General features: G+C 36.4%; 2 protein-coding genes across 12 annotated transcripts; one reads left to right on the top strand and one right to left on the bottom strand.

The window, feature by feature from the left end:
• Positions 1 to 743: 743 nt before the first annotated feature.
• sirt3 (sirtuin 3) lies at positions 744 to 8,096 on the bottom strand. 10 transcript variants are annotated; one of them, XM_017477961.3, is made up of 9 exons: positions 7,967 to 8,096; positions 7,818 to 7,898; positions 7,036 to 7,141; positions 6,296 to 6,457; positions 5,924 to 6,156; positions 4,443 to 4,567; positions 4,147 to 4,308; positions 2,293 to 2,505; positions 744 to 1,246 (listed from the first exon to the last, which is right to left on the bottom strand). In XM_017477961.3, exons 3-9 carry the CDS (start codon positions 7,047 to 7,049, stop codon positions 1,181 to 1,183), a joined length of 975 nt encoding a protein of 324 aa, XP_017333450.1. In that variant the 5' UTR covers positions 7,050 to 7,141; positions 7,818 to 7,898; positions 7,967 to 8,096; the 3' UTR covers positions 744 to 1,180. The 10 variants fall into 10 exon arrangements, with proteins under 10 accessions (XP_017333450.1, XP_017333452.1, XP_053539324.1 ...); XM_017477963.3 differs by having other exon boundaries at positions 7,052 to 7,141; XM_053683349.1 differs by having other exon boundaries at positions 4,443 to 4,543; positions 7,052 to 7,141; positions 7,967 to 8,090.
• Positions 8,097 to 8,285: 189 nt separating this feature from the next.
• LOC108270933 (26S proteasome non-ATPase regulatory subunit 13) lies at positions 8,286 to 19,710 on the top strand. Of its 2 annotated transcripts, none has more exons than XM_017477966.3 (13): positions 8,286 to 8,500; positions 10,901 to 10,979; positions 11,077 to 11,111; positions 11,425 to 11,480; positions 12,298 to 12,341; positions 12,436 to 12,522; positions 14,268 to 14,439; positions 14,572 to 14,651; positions 14,782 to 14,907; positions 14,997 to 15,050; positions 15,146 to 15,226; positions 16,912 to 17,028; positions 17,582 to 19,710. In XM_017477966.3, the coding sequence occupies exons 1-13, from the start codon at positions 8,400 to 8,402 to the stop codon at positions 17,675 to 17,677; spliced, it is 1,128 nt and encodes a 375-aa protein (XP_017333455.1). In that variant the 5' UTR covers positions 8,286 to 8,399; the 3' UTR covers positions 17,678 to 19,710. The 2 variants fall into 2 exon arrangements, with proteins under 2 accessions (XP_017333455.1, XP_017333453.1); XM_017477964.3 differs by having other exon boundaries at positions 8,287 to 8,500; positions 14,997 to 15,059.
• Positions 19,711 to 20,929: the final 1,219 nt, after the last annotated feature.

The following is a 20,929-nucleotide window of genomic DNA, read 5'->3' as shown; positions in this document are numbered from 1 at the left end:
CCCTTCCTTCCACACTTTGGTCACTTTGTTGTTTCTGTGTTTCTTCAATTTCTAAATGACAGATTTCACTTATGATCTCTTCCTAGACATTTGGATATATTTTATCCCCTTCTTAAGCTCTGTGAAAAGACAATTTAGTTTTTGTGAGAGCTGTTTTTCTGATTTCTATCTCCCTGAAAGAGCATGCACAAACTTTTCATGCCTGAAGTCGGACTTAACAAGGCAAACAAATGTTGTGTTTTAAATTATTAAACACCTCAATGAGTCGCATTCGAATCCATGAACTAGAATGGGCCAAATTACAAATAAAGACAAATAAAGAGCTGAGTGAGACTATTAATTGCTTAATATTTAGACTGTATGCCGTAATATTTACTGTTCAGTAGGAAAACACTATTAAATGGACATGGATTTATATTTTTCCCATGCAGAAACCAAGGGGGATGCAAACTTTTGCACTATATCTATATATACACAGACTAAAACAATGAAAAAGTGATGCAATGAAGCAACAAATCTGTGCACAATGTACGTATATATTACACACCTCTCGCTTCGTTGCAGAACTTCATAATTTTGTTCCTTGGAGTGACAGAAGTAGAGCTCCTGTTTAGTTTATTTTGGTTATTTGGGGCAGTGCTGCAAATTTTGCTGATATTCAGCTTCTTTTCTTAGTCCACCCTAAATATAGGCCGGAATTCTGCTTTGGCGAGAAACAAGTCGAAGCAACAGCAAGAAACTGACACCTTTCAAAGCTTTTAATATTAATACTGTACATAGGAATAAAAATGTCTTCCTGAAAATGATGTCACGTTTAAACAGCTCATAGTTCATACCGTTATCATTTCCCTATTCACTATGAAGGTGTAAAACAACCACTAAAGAAAGCTACAAAGAGAAACTAATGTCTCCCTGAGCTGAGCCTCCAAGTGCCGTTGTGCATCACAGTCCATCTCCGTCACGGTCGTTAAAGTGCCACGGGTTTCGAGCCTAGACATTACAGCCATAAAATGACTGAGAGGATGTGAGGAATGAAGCTGGTCTCTCACATCATTCCTCTCTCTTCTTTGAAGCCTGCAGAAGAAATGAAAAATGCTGTAGGTTCTGTGATGTCTGATAGGTGTCCCTCATTTTCTGCCTTTTTAACACCAAGTAGAGATGTTTCACAGCCGCTATGCTTTTACAAGGATTTGTCCTGAGAGTGGCCAAGCTGAGACTTCAAATTCTGCTCTAATATCAGGAGCTTCTAAAAAAAAAAATTGTGTCAGTATAATTATATTTTACGTAAAATGCGTTGTGCTGTTAGGCCTGTCAAATTGTGCAGACAAGGTCAATTTATGGACCATATATTCTATAAATTAAATTAACGCACATCTAACATGATACAATAATGGATAGCAAATAATAACATTCTTCTCTTCATATTATTATTTATAATTTTATCCCTTATTCTGTTCATTTAATTTAATAATAAAAATTGAAACAAACACTGAAAATATAATTCATTAAAGTAGCTGTCTTTGGTTTTATGCAACACCAATATTGGTGTTAATATAGTTTAATATAATTTAGGATTATTATAACTCATTGATTTTAAATTAAATGAAATTTGAAGTTTAAAATCGATGACATTGGTGTACTTCAATAAAAACCATACAAACCAATCGAGGCAAAACGATTATATATATACAGCAGGGTCCACAAATCTGAGACCACTACTGAACATGCTTCTTTTTCATTCTTCTCTCATTTAAATACAAAACATTTTTCATTACAAATGATATTATTAGCAATAACTTGAGTGAAAAGTAGACTCTCTGACGTATTTAAATGAATTTAAGAAGATCTTAGTACTCCCTCTCTGTGTCAAATCTGATGATCTGTGTTCAATCGAATCCATCACTCGTCTGAACATGGGCTACAATGGACAAGATACAACTAAAATGTGAGTGAACGAAAATGTGACCTAGAAATAGTGCAGAATCTTGAATACTAAATATTCAAGATACTGAAAACTTAACTTATTTGTTAAATTTGTTTAATTACAATTTTAAATGAACAAAATCCCAGATTTTCAATGCATTCTAAGGTTTTTAGACTCCACTTTTAGTCTCCATATTTGATATACACTACTTCTGTAGTTCCAGTATGACTGAGGGTTAGGGGTCTGACTCCATGGCCCACCGGGGTCTCTCTGGTACTTCTGGGATTTGAACTCCTTTCTTATCATTAGTGTAGAACTTGAACAACTGTATATTGAATACCACTGTCCAATCATATACATTTACTCACCTTCTGACTTTCATCACACATAAGAGCCTCCAGCTCAGGCATCCAGCCCAAAGTGTCTGCCAGTTTCCTCACGCCGCTCACTACATCACCCAGCTCTGCCACGTCACTGTACCGTGAAGAGCCCCAGGCAAAGGGTCCCACCAGGTCACGGTTTATAAGAAGGCGAGACACAGAACCTCGCACGGCGCTGGATAAACTGGCAAATGGCTCCACCTGCAGATAACCAGCAGAGAATAAGAACTAAACAGTGACATCTGCTGGTCAAACTGAGTAACCACAGATCCTGAGTGTAGTTTTAATACATGTAAGCACTTCAGGCCAAAAATTATAAGACAGTTGGATCAAAAACACAAGGTTTGATACTTAAAACTACATTTTTTTTATATATATAGATAAATGATTGGTTTTTATATGAAAATAAAGCAGTTATTATTAAAAACCCATATAATACTCATTTTTATTCACTTCCACTCACTAAACATTAGAACAATATTTAAAATAATTTCAAATTAAAATTAGACAAATCATTTTTAGTTGTTTGAGGAGTCCTCATATAAAATATATGGTTGAAACAAAATTTTTGTAATTTCTTATTTCCTTCAAACAGTACCACATGGTGCTCCTAACACAATATTAATTGCAGTCACTTAGCAACACTTGATATTAGGTTCATTTTTAAGCGACCTTAAAAATGGTTCAATTATATCATACAGTATATTATACAGGGCATCCCAAAAATCTCCATACATAGGCTAAAATAGGAATGACAAGAATTAGGTTAGAAATGCAATTTGAAAAATTTACGTTAGCTATTTAGTTCTAAAATAAGTTTTTACAAAATTTGACTAGTGTCTTATCTTGTGTCTTATAAAAAAAATACTTCAAAAATGCAGAAAAAAAATATTTGCGAGGGAAAATATACAATACAATAATAATAGAGTAAGATAAAAAAAAACAACAACAACTAGAATAACAAAACACAATAAATAGAATTCTGTAGGATTAAATAAAACAAATTAAAATGAGAATCTCAAATAAAAGATAATCAAACAAAGGAATCTACGGTTAATGCCTTGCAAAACAAAACAAAAAATCTGTAAAATGAAAAGAAATCAAACCTCCAGATTTATCCATCCATACATTTTCCATACCGCTTATCCTACACAGGGTCACGTGGAGCCTGAAGCCTAACCCAGGGAACTTGGGGCGCAACCCTGGACAGGGTGTCAACCCATCACACAAAATCACACACACATTCACACACTACGAACAATTTGGAAATGCCAAACCTCTTTGGACTGGGGAGGAAGCCGGAGTATCCAGGGGAATCCCCCGAAGCACTAGGTAGCTAAAAATAGGGGGCAAAAACAGAGGGTTCAATCTGCCTATACTGTAAACGAGCGGCTGTGGCTCAGGTGGTAGAGCGGGTTGTCTACTAATCGTACGGTTGGCGGTTCGATTCCTGGCCCGCATGAATCCACATGCCGAAGTGACCTTGGGTAAGACACTAAGTTAATTCCGATGGCAAGTTAGCGCCTTGCATGGCAGGTGTGTAACCATAGGTGTGTGTGAATGGGTGAATGAGAAACAGTGTAAAGTGCTTTGGAACCGCTAAGGTTAAAAAAGCGCTATATAAGTGCAGACCAGACCATAGATAAGATAAGTAGACTGTTTTTAAGACAGATTTTTTTTTTAACAGATTTTTTTTGTTTTTAGTTCACAACATTCTCACTTGGTAAAAAAAAAAAAAAAAAATCCTGTGCTGCAAAAAGATTCATGAGCACAAAGCAAAAGTTTCAAAGTAAACACAGAAGGAAAGAGTGGTAATAACCTGATGACAGAGGCTTCTCATACCTCTAAAGACGTCCCCATTACAATCAGTAAGTCTGCTATGGGGAAGTCGGTGAGGTAGAGGAAAAAGTGCTGTGGCAGCTCTTCACCAAAAAACACAACGTCAGGCTTAATGACTCCTTTACACTGAGAGCAGTGAGGCACTGTTCCTTCCATTATATCGCTCTAGGAAAGACAAAAAGAGTTCCGAATCATCAAACGAGATTCAGTACGGAGGAAAGACGTTGTCTTATCGTTATTTCTCTTTATTACATGATCAATGTATTGGGATGTATCTGGTATGTAATAACGACACTTACACGCAGGTCTTCTCCTTGATATTCTCGACGACAAACTGTGCACGTGGCTGTCGCGAATGTCCCGTGTGCCTCCACTAACTTCACAGCTGGGATTCCTGCCACTGGGAGAGAAAAAAAACACGAATCTTCTACTCGTTAAAAAAATTGGGTACAATTAAATTATTGGCAACCCCGAAAATATTCAAAAGAAATACAAACAAATTCCATACAAATTTCTTTTCTTTTTTTTTTGTTTAAATTGCTCTCAGGCTTTAAAGTCTGTACCGTTCACTATTGGCTAAATATGACTAAATATATCTTATTTTCTCATAAGACCTTACTTTTGAATAATTATATTCACACTTAAGAACATTTGTGGCAAAATTATTAATATCCCTAAAGAATATCTTAAATAAATACAAACAAATTACCATCCTGGGGAAATTTTTTTTTGTTTTTTTCTAAATCTCCAAAAAAAGCGTCCTGTGTATATCCATTTAATAAATATGACGAAATTTCTCGTCATTTTTTTCCAGAACATTTGTGGCAAAATTTTTGACACCTCTAAAAGATTAATTGCCACAAAATATGTTCTTTTGTTTGCATTGCTCTGTCTCTTATACTCTTTTACTAAATATGACAAAATATCTCTCTTGTTTTTCATAAGACCTCATTTTTAACTATTTCTTTTAAGAGGAAAAAGAGGACACAGTCTCCAAAAACTGTACTGTTAACTTATAAAAATGACTAAATATCTCTAAAACCTTTTCTTTTCTTTTTTTTTTTAAATAAAACAATTTTCTCCCAAGAACCTTGGCAAAATTATTGGCACCCACAAAGAATATTGATGGTTTCCAGTCACCAAATACTATACTGTTGCCTTTGTCTCAGTTGACTTAATAGCTCTATTTTTTTCCAATAAGACATTATTTTCTAAATAAGATTTGTGGCCAAATTATTGATGCCACTCAAGAGAAAAAACTAAAATAAATACAAACTAATTGTCATCATTGTGTGTGTGGGGGGGGGGGGGGGGGGGGGGGGATAAAATTTGTTTAAATTCCTTTCATTCTCCAAAAACTATTGTTGCATTCAATTTTGAAATATGAGGTTGTACATAATCACTTTCCCGTCACCATGGGGAAATCAATAAGCTTTAACCACAAGCGAAATTAAGCAACAAAAACTACCGCTAAGCACAATAAAGCACATAATTTCTGCAATCTATCTACCTATCTATCTATCTATCTATCTTTAAACAACTTCATTTTGTAATATCAACTATAACAAGGACATTATAAGGACAATCCTCGAAGCTCATTGTAAAATAACGTGATTAATAACCAATTCTTTAGTGTTGTTTGGTACAAATGCTCTCCAAACTTTTTAGACTTTACACCAGTGCACGTGTTAATCATTTTAGGGGTCTATTTTGTCTCATTTTCATAAAGGGTGCCAATAATTCTGGAGATAACTATATATCAGGCGTCTAAGAAACTCACTTCTCTCCAGTCCATCGATGTTTTGAGTGTACATCCTGAGCAGCTGGCCTTTGTCATGAAGCAGCCGGATGAAGTAGTGTGCCAGATTGGGACGATAATTACCAGGATACAACTCTTTAGCCAAGGCAAAGAAAGGTTTAGGGTTGTGATTGAAATAATTAATCTCAAATATGGCCTCGGCATAGGGGAGGTTGTACTGTTGGAGGTTGTCATAAAGGCCACTTCCGGGTGATCTGTCAAAAGAGATGGATGGTGGAAATTAGCAGATAAGAGCAAGATTTTTGTCTTGGAGACATTTTTCTTAAATGCAGGTGCCAATGTGTCTGGACTTGTTCTAATCATGTTATCATCAGGGCTTCTTCAGATTTTTACCTGAAATCTGGAATTCCACTTGGAGTACTGATCCCTGCTCCGGCCATCACCACTATCCGTTTGTATTCTCGTTCTCTGATTCCTTTCGCGATGTCCTCTAAAGTCATATTCTGTTTGGTGCCACCATGGCCTCCTCCAAAAAACCCTCTATGGACGCTTCTCCTACACCACAAATATTGCAATATTAAACAATAATAAATGAAAGGCATGACATGTACAAGGTACACTTCATGGACAAACGCTTGTAGACACCTTGCCATAAATTTGGAGGCACACAATTGTATAGAATGTAAATGTAAGTGTAAAATTTCCCTTCAGAGGAACTAAGGCACCCAAACCTGTTCCAGCATGACAATACCTCTGTGCAAATCCAACCTCCATGAAGACATGGTGTGTTAAGGTTGGAGTGGAAGAACTCGAGTGTCCTGTACAAAGCCCTGACCTCAACTCCACTGAACATTTTTGGGATTGGAACTGGAGGCTCCTCACATAACATCAGTGCCTAACCTCAAACTCACTAATGCTCTTGTTCTCTTAAATGAACACAGATCCCCACAGCCACGCTCCAAAATCTAGTGGAAATCCTTCCCAGAAGAGTGGAGGTTATTATAACAGCATAGGAAGGACTACATCTGGAATGGGATTTTCAAGCACAAGCACATAAGTGTGATGGTCAGGTATCTGGAAACTTTTGGCCATATAGTGTACGAAAGTTCAAATGTATAGCTGAGAATACTTACCAACATCCCCACATACCTGAGAGTCCATGTCCCTCCAGGTCCAGCTTCTGAACAGGTACACACTTGGCTGAAACATTCCTACGTGCAAATTGTACCCTTGATAGACCTAAATGACAAGTTAGTACACATTTAAAACACACTTTCCCAGTAAGAACACAACAAAACCTAAGGTTTAACATGCATATTAATGGTGCAAATCTGAAAGAATGAAACATTTTATTATGTATTATGGCATGTTTCAGACTAAAGATGGTTATAAATATTGTATAGGTGCCGAAGATGGTAACTCATATCAATGATATATAACATTAAAAGGTTTTTATTTTTTTTTACCTGCATACAATAATATACAAAAATCTACCTTTGCCTGTGAAAATGCCTCCATTACTTTTGATATTTATAGTACGTCTCGGTAAAATCAGCAACGAGGTCATGCTGTTAGGTTTATGAAAATATTGCTGATAAATCCAGAGTATTAAAACTTATACACAATATCTCAGAGTGATAAACTTAATCTAATCAATATAATACAATATAATATAATATAATTATATCACTCTGATCCGGCAACAGTATTATTGTCGCTCCAATGACACATATCGACGCATTACCGTAACGCATGAAATAAATGCACAGCTAATATTAAGAAAAGGTCACTAACAACAACAACAACGACGACACCAAGTTTCTTTAAGTATTTCAAAACTATATACTTTGTTTAAGTAATTAATTCTACAACACTATGCCATTTTAATAGACGTTAGCAAATATGATAATTTTACCTTTTATCTATGCGTACATATTAGACTATTCTTGGTAGACGTTGAAAAGTCCGAATCCGGCGCCATTTTTATTCGCATAATCTGTAATGATAGATCATTAGTTAAATAATATATAAAATAATTCATATCATTATATACATTTCTATTACCTTTTTAGATGATTTTTTTATTTTGACGGAAGTAAACTTTTTCTCCACGTTGAAATGTCTCTCCAAAGAGTCTAAAGGCTTTTATTTTAGAACCGAAACGATTTGACCGGCTGTGTTTCAATCCTAATGCTACAGCACTAACGTGTACGTTAAATACTATTTAGCATGTGATGCTGTTTGGAACAGAGCCGTTGCTACAATGGTTAGCGGAATGCCCTTTTCCGTGCTATGATTGGCTGATAGAACACACCCGTGCTATGATTGGTTACTGACACTGGCTGACAAACTATTAACCAATGACAGAGAAGAAGGCGGGATTTATCGTAATACTTGAAGAAAATAATAGCGTTGACAGGTCGGGGGTACAGCATTAGAGACTCAGAACCTACATCAGATTCCAGCGCTAGTTGTTAATTAAAGACCGGTTTAAAACATGAAAGATGTCCCGGGATATTTGGTTCTTCAACAGAGCACGAGCGCTAGCCCTGAAATGGCGGCACAGTGGCACGAGCTTGAAGATTTGTACAACAGAAAGTAAGCTTACTGTTTAGCATTAGCCAAAAAACGTCACAGGTGAAGTTTAGCAAGTCATCGTTTCTTCTCCTCCACTGTATATTTATACAAAAAATAAAATGACTCTCTTTTTTATTTTTATTTTGACCTGCTGTACACATTATTATAGTGGTTTACATCGTTATATAGATACTGTTTAATCTACAGTCCATACATTCGTGTGAAAAAGAAAGTACACCCTCCATCAGTTCTGTGTTTATTCATCATGGCCTACATAACAATTGTGTCATCTTCACCAACTTGTCTAAACAAACAAATAAATTAGAGATTTCAATATACAGTACTTCTCCCCTAAAAGGTAATCCAGCATTCAGAAAGCAGTTGGGGATAAAATAAGTACACCCTATACTCAATTCAGTGACATGTAGAGCCGCCTTTAGCAAAGTAAACATTTTCTGTAGGAGTTTATCGGGCTCTTACATCAGTATGGAAATTTTCACATTCAATTCTGTTCAGTTTTATTTGTATAGCGCTTTTAACAACGGACATTGTCTCAAAGCAGCTTTGCAGAAACATATAAACACGGGATACAGATTGTACGCATGTGAATTTATCCCTAATGAGCGAGCCGGAGGTGACGGTGGTGAGGAAAAACTCCCTAAGATGATACGAGGAAGAAACCTTGAAAAGAACCAGACTCAGAAGGGAACCCGTCCTCATCTGGGTCACACCGGACAGTGTGAAAGTAAAGGGAAGTCCATTATGGTTTTTATAACCATATAAAAACCTTCTCTTCTTTTCTATAGAAAAGACCTTCTCTTCTTTACAACGTCGGTTCAGTTAATTGATTTTTGAAGGTATTTGGTTATGCACAGCTCTCTTAAGATCTCAATGGGGTCTGGATTTTGACTTGACCATTCCAACACCTCAGGCGTGTGGTGGCTTAGTGGTTAGCATGTTTGCCTCACACCTCCAAGTTGGGGGTTCGAGTCCTGTGTGTGTGGAGTTTGCATGTTCTCCCTGTGCTGTGGGGGTTTCCTCTGGGTACTCTGGTTTCCTCCCCCAGTCCAAAGACATGCATGGTAGGCTGATTGGCTTGTCTGTAGTGTGTGAGTGTGCCCTGCAATAGATTGGCACCCTGTCCAGGGTGTACCTTGCCTTGTGCCCAGTGCTCCCTGGGATAGGCTCCAGATTTCCCCGTGACCCTGAAAAGGGTGAGCAGTATAGAAGATGGATTCCAACACCTCAATTTTTTTCTTCTTTAGGGATTCATATGTTGATTAGCTGGTGTGTTTGGGATCATCCTGTTCCATGACCCAATGTCAGCCCAGCTTAAGCTGCTGGAAAGATGTCATCACGTTTCTCAGGAATATTCTGATGTAAAGTGGAGTTCGTCATTGTCTCAGTGACTGCAACGTTCCCCAGGACTTGTGGCTGCAAACCATGCTCAAATCATCAGCCCTCCAACACCATGCTCGACAGTTGGTATGAGGTGTTTGTGGTGATACGCTGTGTTTGGTTTCTGCCAAACATCTCCACCTTGGACTCATCAGTCCAAAGGATATTGTTTCAGAACTTTTTTTTAGTTTTGCAAACCTACGTTAAGGGACTTTTTCCTAAACCCTCTTCCATGAAAGCCATGAACATAAACAGTTATTGTGCTTACAGAGGTCACATGATGTAGCCCTGATGTAGGTTTTTCTTTATATCTTTGAGCTTTAAATTCTGAGCATTTTTCTTTATATCTCTGAGCTGGGATTTCCACTCCTGGGAAGATTGGCAGTTGGCTCTCCATTTGTAAACAGTCCTTCTCACAGTACAGTAGTTCATTTCAAAATGTGTTTGGAGATGGCCTTATAACCCTTCCCAAATTGAGGTCATGGCTGATCATGGTCCTTTCTTCTTGGCATGATGTAGACACACTTGAGTGCTCCAGAACACCAAACTGCCAAAAGATCTGCATTTATTTTAGAGGTACTCGCACTTCTTGATGATTGACTAATCTTGTGCATTTCATTAGTAACACCTGGCTGCTAATTGCTCTCTTAATGATTGTAGAAGTCGGAAGGGTGAACTTATTTCTTCTCCCACCTCGTTTATGAATGTTGATTTACTTTTTGGGGGGGAAATGAAGACAAATTGAAGTCTGTTGTGTTATTTGTTTGTTTATAGAAGTTGGGGAGTTTAGTCCCTGGCAAATAAAAACATAGAATTGATGGAGGGTGTACTTTCTTTTTCCCATGACGCTATATATTATTATTATTATTATTATCGATTTATTTGTAATATAAAGTATTTTTACTAGACAATATGAAGTCATTCTGGCTGAAAAACCCATTTTAAAATAACAACTAACTTTTACCTTTTAATGTTGTAATTTTTATTGTCATGACAACACCTGCGTTTTTTATTCACTGTTAGATTGTGGCATCAGTTAACGCTGAAGTTGACAGAGTTTGTGAAAGACCCTTATTTTAAAACTGGAGACACTCTTATCCAGGTGAGGCGATGTTACCATGGTGACCAGGTTTTTTTTTTTTTTTTTTTTTTTTTTTTATGCCCATGTGATTCACATCCGACTGTTTTTACCTCTCCAGCTCTATGAAAACTTTCTCAGTGATTTTGAGCACAGGTAGGACAAACATGTCGATATCTCCTTTAAAGAGAAATGTCAGTAGTCTGCAATCCTGTTGTCCTTGGAACGTTGAGTTTTCCTGGATTCAGGCATGATCAAGATAGATAAATAGAAACCGTTAACAATTATAGATCATTATCAAAAAGGTAATTATAAAGATAATAAATAGAGATAATGACACCACAATAATGATAACGTTCTTGTTGTACGTTTTTCAATCGTTTCACTACTCTTACTTTCCGAAAAGAAATCTGTATTTGATTTCTTTGCTCATTTGTCATTGCACTAATTGTTATTTTTATATTTCCAGAATAAACCCCCTCTCTCTGATGGAAATTATACTCTATGTTATTAGACAAATCACAGGTGAGGGTTTTTTTTTTTTTTTTTTTTTAAAAGACACCTTTGCCTTTCATTAGACAAGAGAATTTATTTTGTTCTCCCTTTTATTGTGCTTAATCCAATAACTATTAAGTCATGTGACTCATCATTTGGTTAACAGTTACTTACAAGTGAGGCAAGATTCAATCCAAGCCTTGAGCCGATAAAAATTTCAAGAGACCGACCAAAACAACTGCGTGTCCTCTGCCTGTGGTTTATATTTTAAAACTCTCAATTAACAATTTAATTGTCTAGAAAGTACACAAGAAGGTCGAATTTTGCGACATAAAAGTGACATAAATTGCATAGATTATTATTTTCCGATAATTATATGTCCTGTTGTGTATGATTTGTTGCATAATAAATGCAAAACGAAAATAATTTGTAAGCTCTATGGCAGATTTGCATGATTTCATCAAAGGCCTTAAATATCATGGTGGTGTAAGTTCATGTAGAAACGATTACGTGGTTATATTGCACAAGCTTAATGCATTACCAGACTGCAAAGTGCAATTCAGTATATAGTCTTACAAGATAAATATGGTTTATAATAATAATAATAATAATTTGCATAATTGCAAGGAACATGGAACATCGATCGCCTCAGACTTCAAGAAAGAACACATCTACACAGACATGAACTTACACGCTCGGAGAAAGTGCTGGCTTTTTTCTTTCTTTCTTTCTTTCTTTTTTTTTTTTTTTAGCAGAAATATGTTTGGATCATCATAGAGGTCTTAAAATGATCGTAACATTGATGCAACCACTTATATTCACTTATATTACACTTCATCTTCGACAGACCCAAATGATGCAATTACCTTTCTTGAGAAGACCAAAGAAAAGGTAAGAAACCGATTTATAAGTGTCTTATAGAACAACAGGTATCTCAAATCGTTTATGGTGTATATGTTATAATTATGTTATCATTTGTTGACAGGTGAAGAGCAGTGACGAAGCTGTAATCTTGTGCAAAACAGCTATCGGGTGTCTGAAATTAGAGATCAATGACCTCGCTACGACTAAGGTACATTATAACCAGACGAGTTGGAGAAGGGAATATAAAAGGTTTCATATTAAATAGATGTTAAGACATGATACCTTATGGATGGGCCCATTTGTGAATATTTTAAAGGTTTTAAAGGTGAAGGTTGTACTCTTTGGCAGTGTCAAGAGCTTCTATACCTGTAACAATGTGGTCATTTTAAATATATAACTTTCCATGCTATGAATCTGACTAGGTTCTTCATTTCAGAATTTTATGTTTAGGTTTCTAGCCTTGAAATGAGCTCCTCCTCCATCCGCCAGATCTTAAACTGTATTATCTGTTCTTTTGATTTATTTCTGAATTTCAATTTTAAAAAAAGGGAATTTTTTTTTTTATATATAATCGTTGACTACTTAAAATATTTTACAGTAAATTGCATTTTTCAATCAAAGATGCAATAGTTGCTTTTATTTATTTATTTTCCGTTCTTGAACAAATACCCTGCAAGATATGTAGTACCTGATTAGAAATAATGTTTTAAGCCATAACCTCAGTACAAAAGTATTATGTGGCTGAGAAAACCCATTTGGAAAACTGACTACGATGATGTTGGATCGTTTTGGGGGTGGGGCTTATTTCATTTACACGATATGAAAGCACTTCAGACACAAAGACACTCGGTCTGTCCAACATTTGTGAGAGATGAGCAAATATCAGGCTTTGACTGTGTCTATAAATGAGAAACTGGAGAAAACAGTGCAGATTTTTAAATCTTGCTTGTGCCATGTTAGTGAAAATGTACAAAGGCAACTGATGTATTGTCTTATTATTTAACTTGTAAAGCATTGTTACGTATTCTCTCTCTCTCTCTCTCTCTCTCTCTCTCTTTTTTTTAAATTTTTTTTTTTATTTGCATTGAATTTTTTTACAGGTTTATTTTGTTTTCCTAAATGTAGCACACAAAAACTGGAAGTAGTCTTCTTCAGTCACTTAAAATTAGATCATTCAGCATTTAGTAGTTTTTCCTTGAATTTATCCTGCTATATTTGTATCATATTCCCCCTACACTACAGCTGGGAATAATGTTTTTTCAATCTTCATTTTATATCTACATAGCATTTCATTAACAGTATTTAAGGTTTCATGATCACAGTGTACCATCTGTCATAGCAATATGCCATCACACCACTAATTAGAAAAACATCTGGCTTAAATATTCAGATGTTACTGAAGGCTGCCTTTAGCTGGATCAGATGTTTGATCCTACACACTGAGTTGGATTATGAAACTGACCTCAGCAGGTGGGCATCACGCTGACACAGCGGGTAGCACTGCTGTGTCACTGCTCCAGGGTTCGCGGTTTGATCCCGAGCTCGGGTTACTGCCTGAGCAGAGTTTCGCATGTTGGGTGGTGGTGGGTAGGCTGGCAAGACTAAATTGCCCCCAAGGTGCAAATTATCTGGCAGTAGAGCTGAAAATTATTTGTTGCTGGAAATATATTTGTAATGGAGAATATTTGTTATCTTGCACAACCCAGGATCTGATGTAGAAAGGAACACTGTGCGTTATGGAGGATATTAGCGAGTTGGTTTTGAGAGCATGGGAATAATTACTGGTGCACATGATCACCAGTGATGGCTCATGGATATATCGTGAAACCATCATGTAGATTATCTGAGATTCAAGAGGAATCCTGATAGGTAAATATTACTTGAAGAGCCAGTGTTTTTGCAAATAAGAGTCTGAGTTTCCACATATTGATTCAGTGTTTTCATTGTTTACAGAAACTGATAGAGGAAGTGGAAGAGATGCTTAATAATTTGCCTGGCGTAACATCAGTCCACGGGCGTTTCTATGATTTATCCAGCAAGTACTATCGATTTGTGGGAAACCACGCGCTGTACTACAAGGATGCGCTGAGATATCTCGGCTGCATAGACATAAAAGATTTATCTGGTAAGTCATGTAATTATTTTTGCAATGCGGAGACATTAAAATGCACCCTGATGTTTGACATTAATTAGTATATGACCTTTAAATTCCACATGAACACGTTCACCTCACGATGCTCATTGTGCATATTTTCAGAGACGGAGAAACAGGAGAGAGCGTTTACACTGGGGCTCGCGGGACTGCTCGGCGAGGGAGTGTATAATTTTGGAGAACTCGTAAGTCCCTTGGGCATTCTCACGATGCCTCTGTTCCACAGAGAATGTTCAATCTGACTGATTTTCACAATGATTCGTGTATAATGTAAGCTGTTGTTTTTGTTGTTGCTGTTGTTGTTGTTTTTGTCAGCTGATGCACCCAGTGTTGGAGTCTTTAAGAAACACGGACAAGCAGTGGCTTATAGAAACGCTGTGCGGCTTCAACAGTGGCAACGTCATCAAGTTCAAGTCTTTAAAGTCAGCCTGGGGTCAGCAGGTCAGCAAAAAAAAAGTACATTATTTCCTAATAGCAGTGGTGTGTTCATGGTTTGTAACAGTGATACAGAAGGAACTTTTGCATTACAGCCAGATCTTGCAGCTCATGAGGTCAAACTGATGCAGAAGATTCAGCTACTCTGTGTAATGGAGGTGATTTTTTTTAAAAATACATTTTTGTAGATTTCTATTTTATTATTTCACAAAAATGAGATTTCTTTTTTTTTTATGCTTTCCAGATGACTTTTACACGGCCCACCAATAACAGACAGCTCTCATTCCAGGAAATTGCACAGCGCGCCCAAATCCCAGCGAGCGAGGTGATCAGTGTTAACACAGCAAACATCGCAAATAGCATGCATGAATAGATCTAGAAATATTTGACCTATGTGGCGTCAGTCACAGTTGACCACGAAATCAAGGTCCTGTCATGGCGTTCCCAGTGCCCTGACTTGAACCCCATAGAAACCTGTGGGGTGAACTGAAGAGGAGAGTCCACCAGCGTGGACCTCGAAATATGAAGGATCTGGAGAAATTCTGTACGGAGGAACGGTCTCAGATCCCTTCCCATGTATTCTCCAACCTCATCAGGCGTTATAGGAGAAGACTCAGAGCTGTTATCTTGGCAAAGGGAGATAGCACAAAGTATTGACTAAAAGGGTGCCAATAATTGTTTCACACCTATATTTAACAAATATTTTTTATAAACCTGTGTTTTGTTTGCAATTCTTTGATATCCATGAGAGCAGAGTATTTTTGTGATTTTTTTTTAAACAAAAGATCAAGAGGTTAAACAATAAAGACAATTTTTCACAGCCTTCTTTGCTCATATTTACCAAGGGTGCCAATATTAATGGAAGGCACTGTACACTTGTGTAAATTCATGTTCCTGGAGTCTAAAGTGAAATTCATGCAGTACTTTTTTTATGGCTTATCCCTTTTGGCATAACATAAGGATTTGAATAAAATGCATATATATATATATATATATATATATATATATATATATATATATATATATATATATATATATATATGCAGTTATATATGTATATAACATATATACTTATATGCCAGATATTGTGTATGATTGTCCCTTGCTGTAACCATTGCTTCAACTTTCAGTTACAATTAAATTTGGACTGGCAGCTGGGCGTAATGGTGTAATATTAGCTAGGAGATAATTATTTAATAGCAGACCCACTACTGCTGACATTTAACTCCATTAAGAACCTTGCATAGTACTGCATGCTCATTGGGCTCATAATACACGCTAGTCTTATAAGGAAAATGTGACAAAATGCCAAATTTACTTTTCTGTCAAATGTTATTTAGTCCAATTATAATATGATTGAAAACAAAAAAAATCAAGCATTTTCTAGTAATTCATTCAAATTTAACTCTTAAATTAAGCATTAAGATATTTTAAGCATTGGTGCAAACCAGGCATATACAGTATAAGCTGTTAAATAAAGTCATGATTTGATGTATTTTTTTTATACCATGGAATATTTCAGTTATTATTCAATTGTTGATTAGTTTTCTATACCAGTTTGTATTAATTTGCTTGTTTTGATATATTGTTTCTATAGTAACAGCTTACACAGGGACTTTTATGGTGGGCTATCCATATAATCTAATAATAATAATAATAAACTGATAAAATTGCATTGTTATTTAACAAAGAAAACCGTTAATATGGTGCTTTCTGTAAGGAAATGTTTATTTAACATCTCTGGAAGGAGTCTCCAGTGTCAGTGCTCTGTAGCGTAAGTGAGAAGAGGAACTAACTTGTTTTGTGGACATTCCACAACATTAAATGTAACTATAAATGGACCAAAAAATGAAATGAAAATGAAATCATCGGCAAATTGATGTGGTATAAGAGGAAGAAAACACTGTTATTGGAAAATACTCCACATCACACCACCCTTTCGCTGATTATTTTCCTATAATGACGTTTTATTCCATAGAGAATGTCCATGTGTTTCGATCATGTGTGCAGGTGGAGCCGCTCATGATGAAAGCACTCTCAGTTGGATTGATAAAAGGCAGCATTGATGAAGTGGATCAGACTGTTCAGATGACATGGGTTCAGCCAAGAGTACTCGATTTACACCAGGTACTACACCACGTAATTTTTATTTTTCAGCATTTGTCTGTAACATAGGATTTTTTATACACTATATGGCCAAAAGTATGTGGATCATCACACCCATATGTGCCCATTCCAAAACATTGGGCAACAACCATTGGCTGTTATAAGAACCTTCACTCTTCTGGGGAAGGCTTTCCACTAGATTTTGGAGCGCGGCTGTGGGGATTTGTGTTCATTCATGAATCAGCCACGAGGTCAGGCACTGATTTAAGTGAGAAGGCGTGGTGTGGAGTCGGTGTTCAGTAGGGTTGAGGTCAGGGCTCTGTGCAGGACACTCCAGTTCTTCTACTCCAACCTTAGCAAACCATGTCTTCATGGAGAACGCTTTGTGCACAGGGGCATTGTCATGCTGGAACAGGTTTTGGCCTGTTAGTTCCAGTGAAGGGAAATTGTAATGCTACGGCATACAAAGACATTCTATACAATTGTATGGGTACAATACATGGGTGTGATTGTCAGGTGTCCACATACTTTTGATCATGTAGTGTATAAGAAGGGCTGATTTTGTTTTTCTCAGATTAAGGGCATGAACGAGCGGCTGGACTTGTGGTGTAAAGACGTGAAGAACATGGCAGTGTTAGTGGAGCAGCAAGCCCAGGACGTCCTCACTTAACACAACGTATCAATCCTATCAACACTCATCACTCATTCCACTAGTCTTTTTTTCCTTTGTGTTTACACTTTACATTGCCATTGAGGACTTTAATTTCCACAGTAAATAATGTGAGCATATATTTTCTATTGGGTTCTGTGCAATTTTAGCTTTGTGGTTTTTTTTTTTTTCTAGATGCATTCAATTAATAGAATACCACTATGTATTTATCATTCCTGAAAATGCAGTTATAGTCCAGATAAAGAAATATTTATTCTATAGTAATTGTAGATAAAATACAGGTCAAGAAAAATTCCTTCCATACTCATTCCATAGAAATAGCCTTGTGAATTAAGGCACCGTATAAAATGTCATTGTCAGGAATTTCAGATATAATATTTCTTGAAGTACAATATATCTGTTCTTGCTGTTTGACACGTTTCGAATTACTGACATAAAATTTAAACCTGCATATGGATACATAAGTCAGAAGTCTTATATATATATATATTCAAAGCTTGTCCAGGACAGGGTAATATTTCCATTAAACAACTTGCTAGTTGGCCTTAGGTACTCCTCCTTGTGAAAATGTATTGTGTTGAAATATAAATGCGGTGTTAATATATTATTGACATATCACATATCCCTACATTGATGTAGTGATTGAAGTCAAACTGTAGTCCATTGCTGTGCAAGTCAAGAATATTCTGCTGCTAACTGTAAATATCTCAAATCACATATGACAGGGTTGAAGAAAAAAAAAAATCAATTATAAATTGATCAATTAAGCTGACCAGAATTTAGACTACTGATTTACTGATGGGTGACAAATTAAAGATAAAAATAAAAACAGCTCTTTTATACAGTGCGGGGGGGGGGCATTTATTTATTTTACTATCCACAGGGCTCACTGAATGCTAAAATGAAGATCAAAATGATGTACATCATATGTCATGGCCTTCACGCTCACCAGATCTCAACCAAAATTAACACCTGGGAGGTTTTGAAAGAACAGTGTTCATTACTGTTCTGGTGATTCATTGTGGCCCAACACCTTACTAACACACTTCTTAAATGTGTTCATTTTCCTTTTAATTTGTCACCTGCCTGTAAGTGTACGTATATGGCTGCATATTGTACGCCTCCTGCATTAGTGACTAAAGTGAAACGTATAACCTGAATGTCTGTGTATGTATTTTTTATTTCAGTTTACACTTAATTTGGAACAAGGACACAAATCAATATTCAGTTTCATGGTTTTGTAAATTATGAATTAGAATGATTACGATTTCCGCGTTTATCTATAGTAGCAACATGGTTGTAAGATGATGATGAGGATGGTGGTGGTGGTGGTGGTCTGCCAGTCAGAAGTAACTAATCCAAGTTATTAAATCATCGAACTGTGTTTTGCATTTTTGGATTAATGGTACAACAACTTTAGATTAATACCTACATAATTATTAAATGTCGGTGTACAGTGAAATCCAAAATATTTGACGCCTTTTATGAGAATGTGAGGAAAAGTAATGTACAAAATAAGCATTACACAATATGAATCAAATTTTTCACTTAAGGAATTTGTGAAATTAAATGCCTTTCCACTGATGAAAATCATTATTAAAAGAAATTATTTGAAATTGTAAAATTTTAGATAAGAAAACATTACCTTAAAAACAAATTGCTCTTATTTAGCAGCCAGAAATCATTGTATTTGAACAACCTCGTTGCGCCTTTTACTCAAATATGAGGTTGCATACATGTAAAATTTCATTTTCTTTATTTTATCCAGGGAAGACGTCATTAAATGTTAGTTGAGTGGCTGCCAATAATTTTGAAACCAGTGTAAAATGGATTTTACATTTGTACACCCTCATATTTGGTCAAAAGATGCAAAAAATTCAAACACAAAAGTACTTTCTGGCTAGCAGAAAGAGCCATTTATATTTATATAAGTTTTTTTTTCTTGCAAGAATGACAATACGTTAGCATTCATTTGGAATTAATTTGACATATTGTGTGAAAATAAAACATCATCTCTGTTTTTAAGCTCAAAATTTCACTAATTGTTGCACTTGTTATTTCTTATATGTTACGTTTTGCCCATCATGAATAATGTTGCTCCATAAACTAAACTTAGAACAAATGATCTTCTATACAAAAAGATTTGAGAATTGTGAAAAAGATTTTGATCTTGCTGTGAGTTGCAGTACAATTCCTGTTTGTTATTTGTCAATAATGTACAGGTGCAATCAAAATTATTCGACCCCCATTACAAATCAGGTTTATTGTCCAAATGTACAGAGTTTCAGCTGTTTGCGATGAACAGATCAAACAAAAGCAATTGAAATAATTCAACACAACGAATGCTTCAAGTGGTTTCCCCAAATTCAACTGAAAATGCAACTTATAATGATTTCTCCAGTCTCAAAATTATTCAGCCCCCTGAATAGAATCCCTCACAACAGCACAAATATGCAAAACAGGTGTTGTCTCAAGCACACCTGATGCTAATAATCAAGGGCTTCATTAGTTGCAGCAGGTGTGCTTGAGCTGGAACACGTGAAATACCTGAACTGGCTAGGGGTAGAAAATATATTAAATATCTGGACAGGGAAGAAAAAGGAAGCTATCGACGGCTGCAAGCAGATCTCTGAGAAGGCAGGTTGTGAAAAACCCTCGAGTGACTGCAAAAGACCTGCAGCAAGACCTGGAGTAACAGGCTCTGAGGTTTCAGTGAGCACTGTAAAGCACGTACTAAACGCAGAAGGTTTCCATGCCAGAACTCCAAGACGTGCACCACTTCTGACCCAAAAGCACAAGAAAAGTCGCTCAAAATCACAAATAATCCACATAAGTTTTAGGATTCTGTTCTGTGGAGCAATGAAACAAAATTGGAACTTTTCAGCACGATGGATCAGCGGTATGTCTGGAGGAAGAAGAATGAAGAAAGAACACTCTGTCCACAGTCGAGCATGGTGGTGGCTCGGTGATGCTCTGGGGCTGCTTTGCAATGGGGATTGAATAATTTTGATTGCAACTGTAACTTAATGAACTGTCGACTTTCATTAGTTGTCTGTGTATACAGTATACGCCAGAATATTTCTAGTCACGCAGACTTAAACTAAATTAGTTGATACATTTGTCTTTACGTGTTCTGAGTGGTGAAAGCGATAGTGTTGACAAGGTGAAACTGGTGTTGCTCGGTCTGACCTTTGTTAGGTTTGACTCTGTGACCTCTGGGGACATTTGCAGTTGCAGTTTTTTTCCGAGAGT

The sequence above is a fragment of the Ictalurus punctatus genome, chromosome 10 (assembly GCF_001660625.3).
Source record: "Ictalurus punctatus breed USDA103 chromosome 10, Coco_2.0, whole genome shotgun sequence".
Classification (NCBI taxonomy): Eukaryota; Metazoa; Chordata; class Actinopteri; order Siluriformes; family Ictaluridae; genus Ictalurus; species Ictalurus punctatus.
The sequence above is the reverse complement of the archived record's forward strand: the minus strand, read 5'-3'. Positions and strand labels throughout refer to the sequence as shown.

Coding starts and splice junctions, on each gene's coding strand:
- sirt3 (XM_017477957.3), bottom strand. CDS start 7,469: ATGACCTCGTTGCTGATTTTACCGAGACGTACTATAAATATCAAAAGT. Junction 6,157..6,295: donor AGTGGAATTCCAGATTTCAG/GTAAAAATCTGA, acceptor CTCTTTTGACAG/ATCACCCGGAAGTGGCCTTT. Junction 1,247..2,292: donor TGTGTGATGAAAGTCAGAAG/GTGAGTAAATGT, acceptor TTTTTTTTTTAG/AAGCTCCTGATATTAGAGCA.
- LOC108270933 (XM_017477964.3), top strand. CDS start 8,400: ATGAAAGATGTCCCGGGATATTTGGTTCTTCAACAGAGCACGAGCGCT. Junction 14,440..14,571: donor AGACATAAAAGATTTATCTG/GTAAGTCATGTA, acceptor GCATATTTTCAG/AGACGGAGAAACAGGAGAGA. Junction 17,029..17,581: donor GAGTACTCGATTTACACCAG/GTACTACACCAC, acceptor TGTTTTTCTCAG/ATTAAGGGCATGAACGAGCG.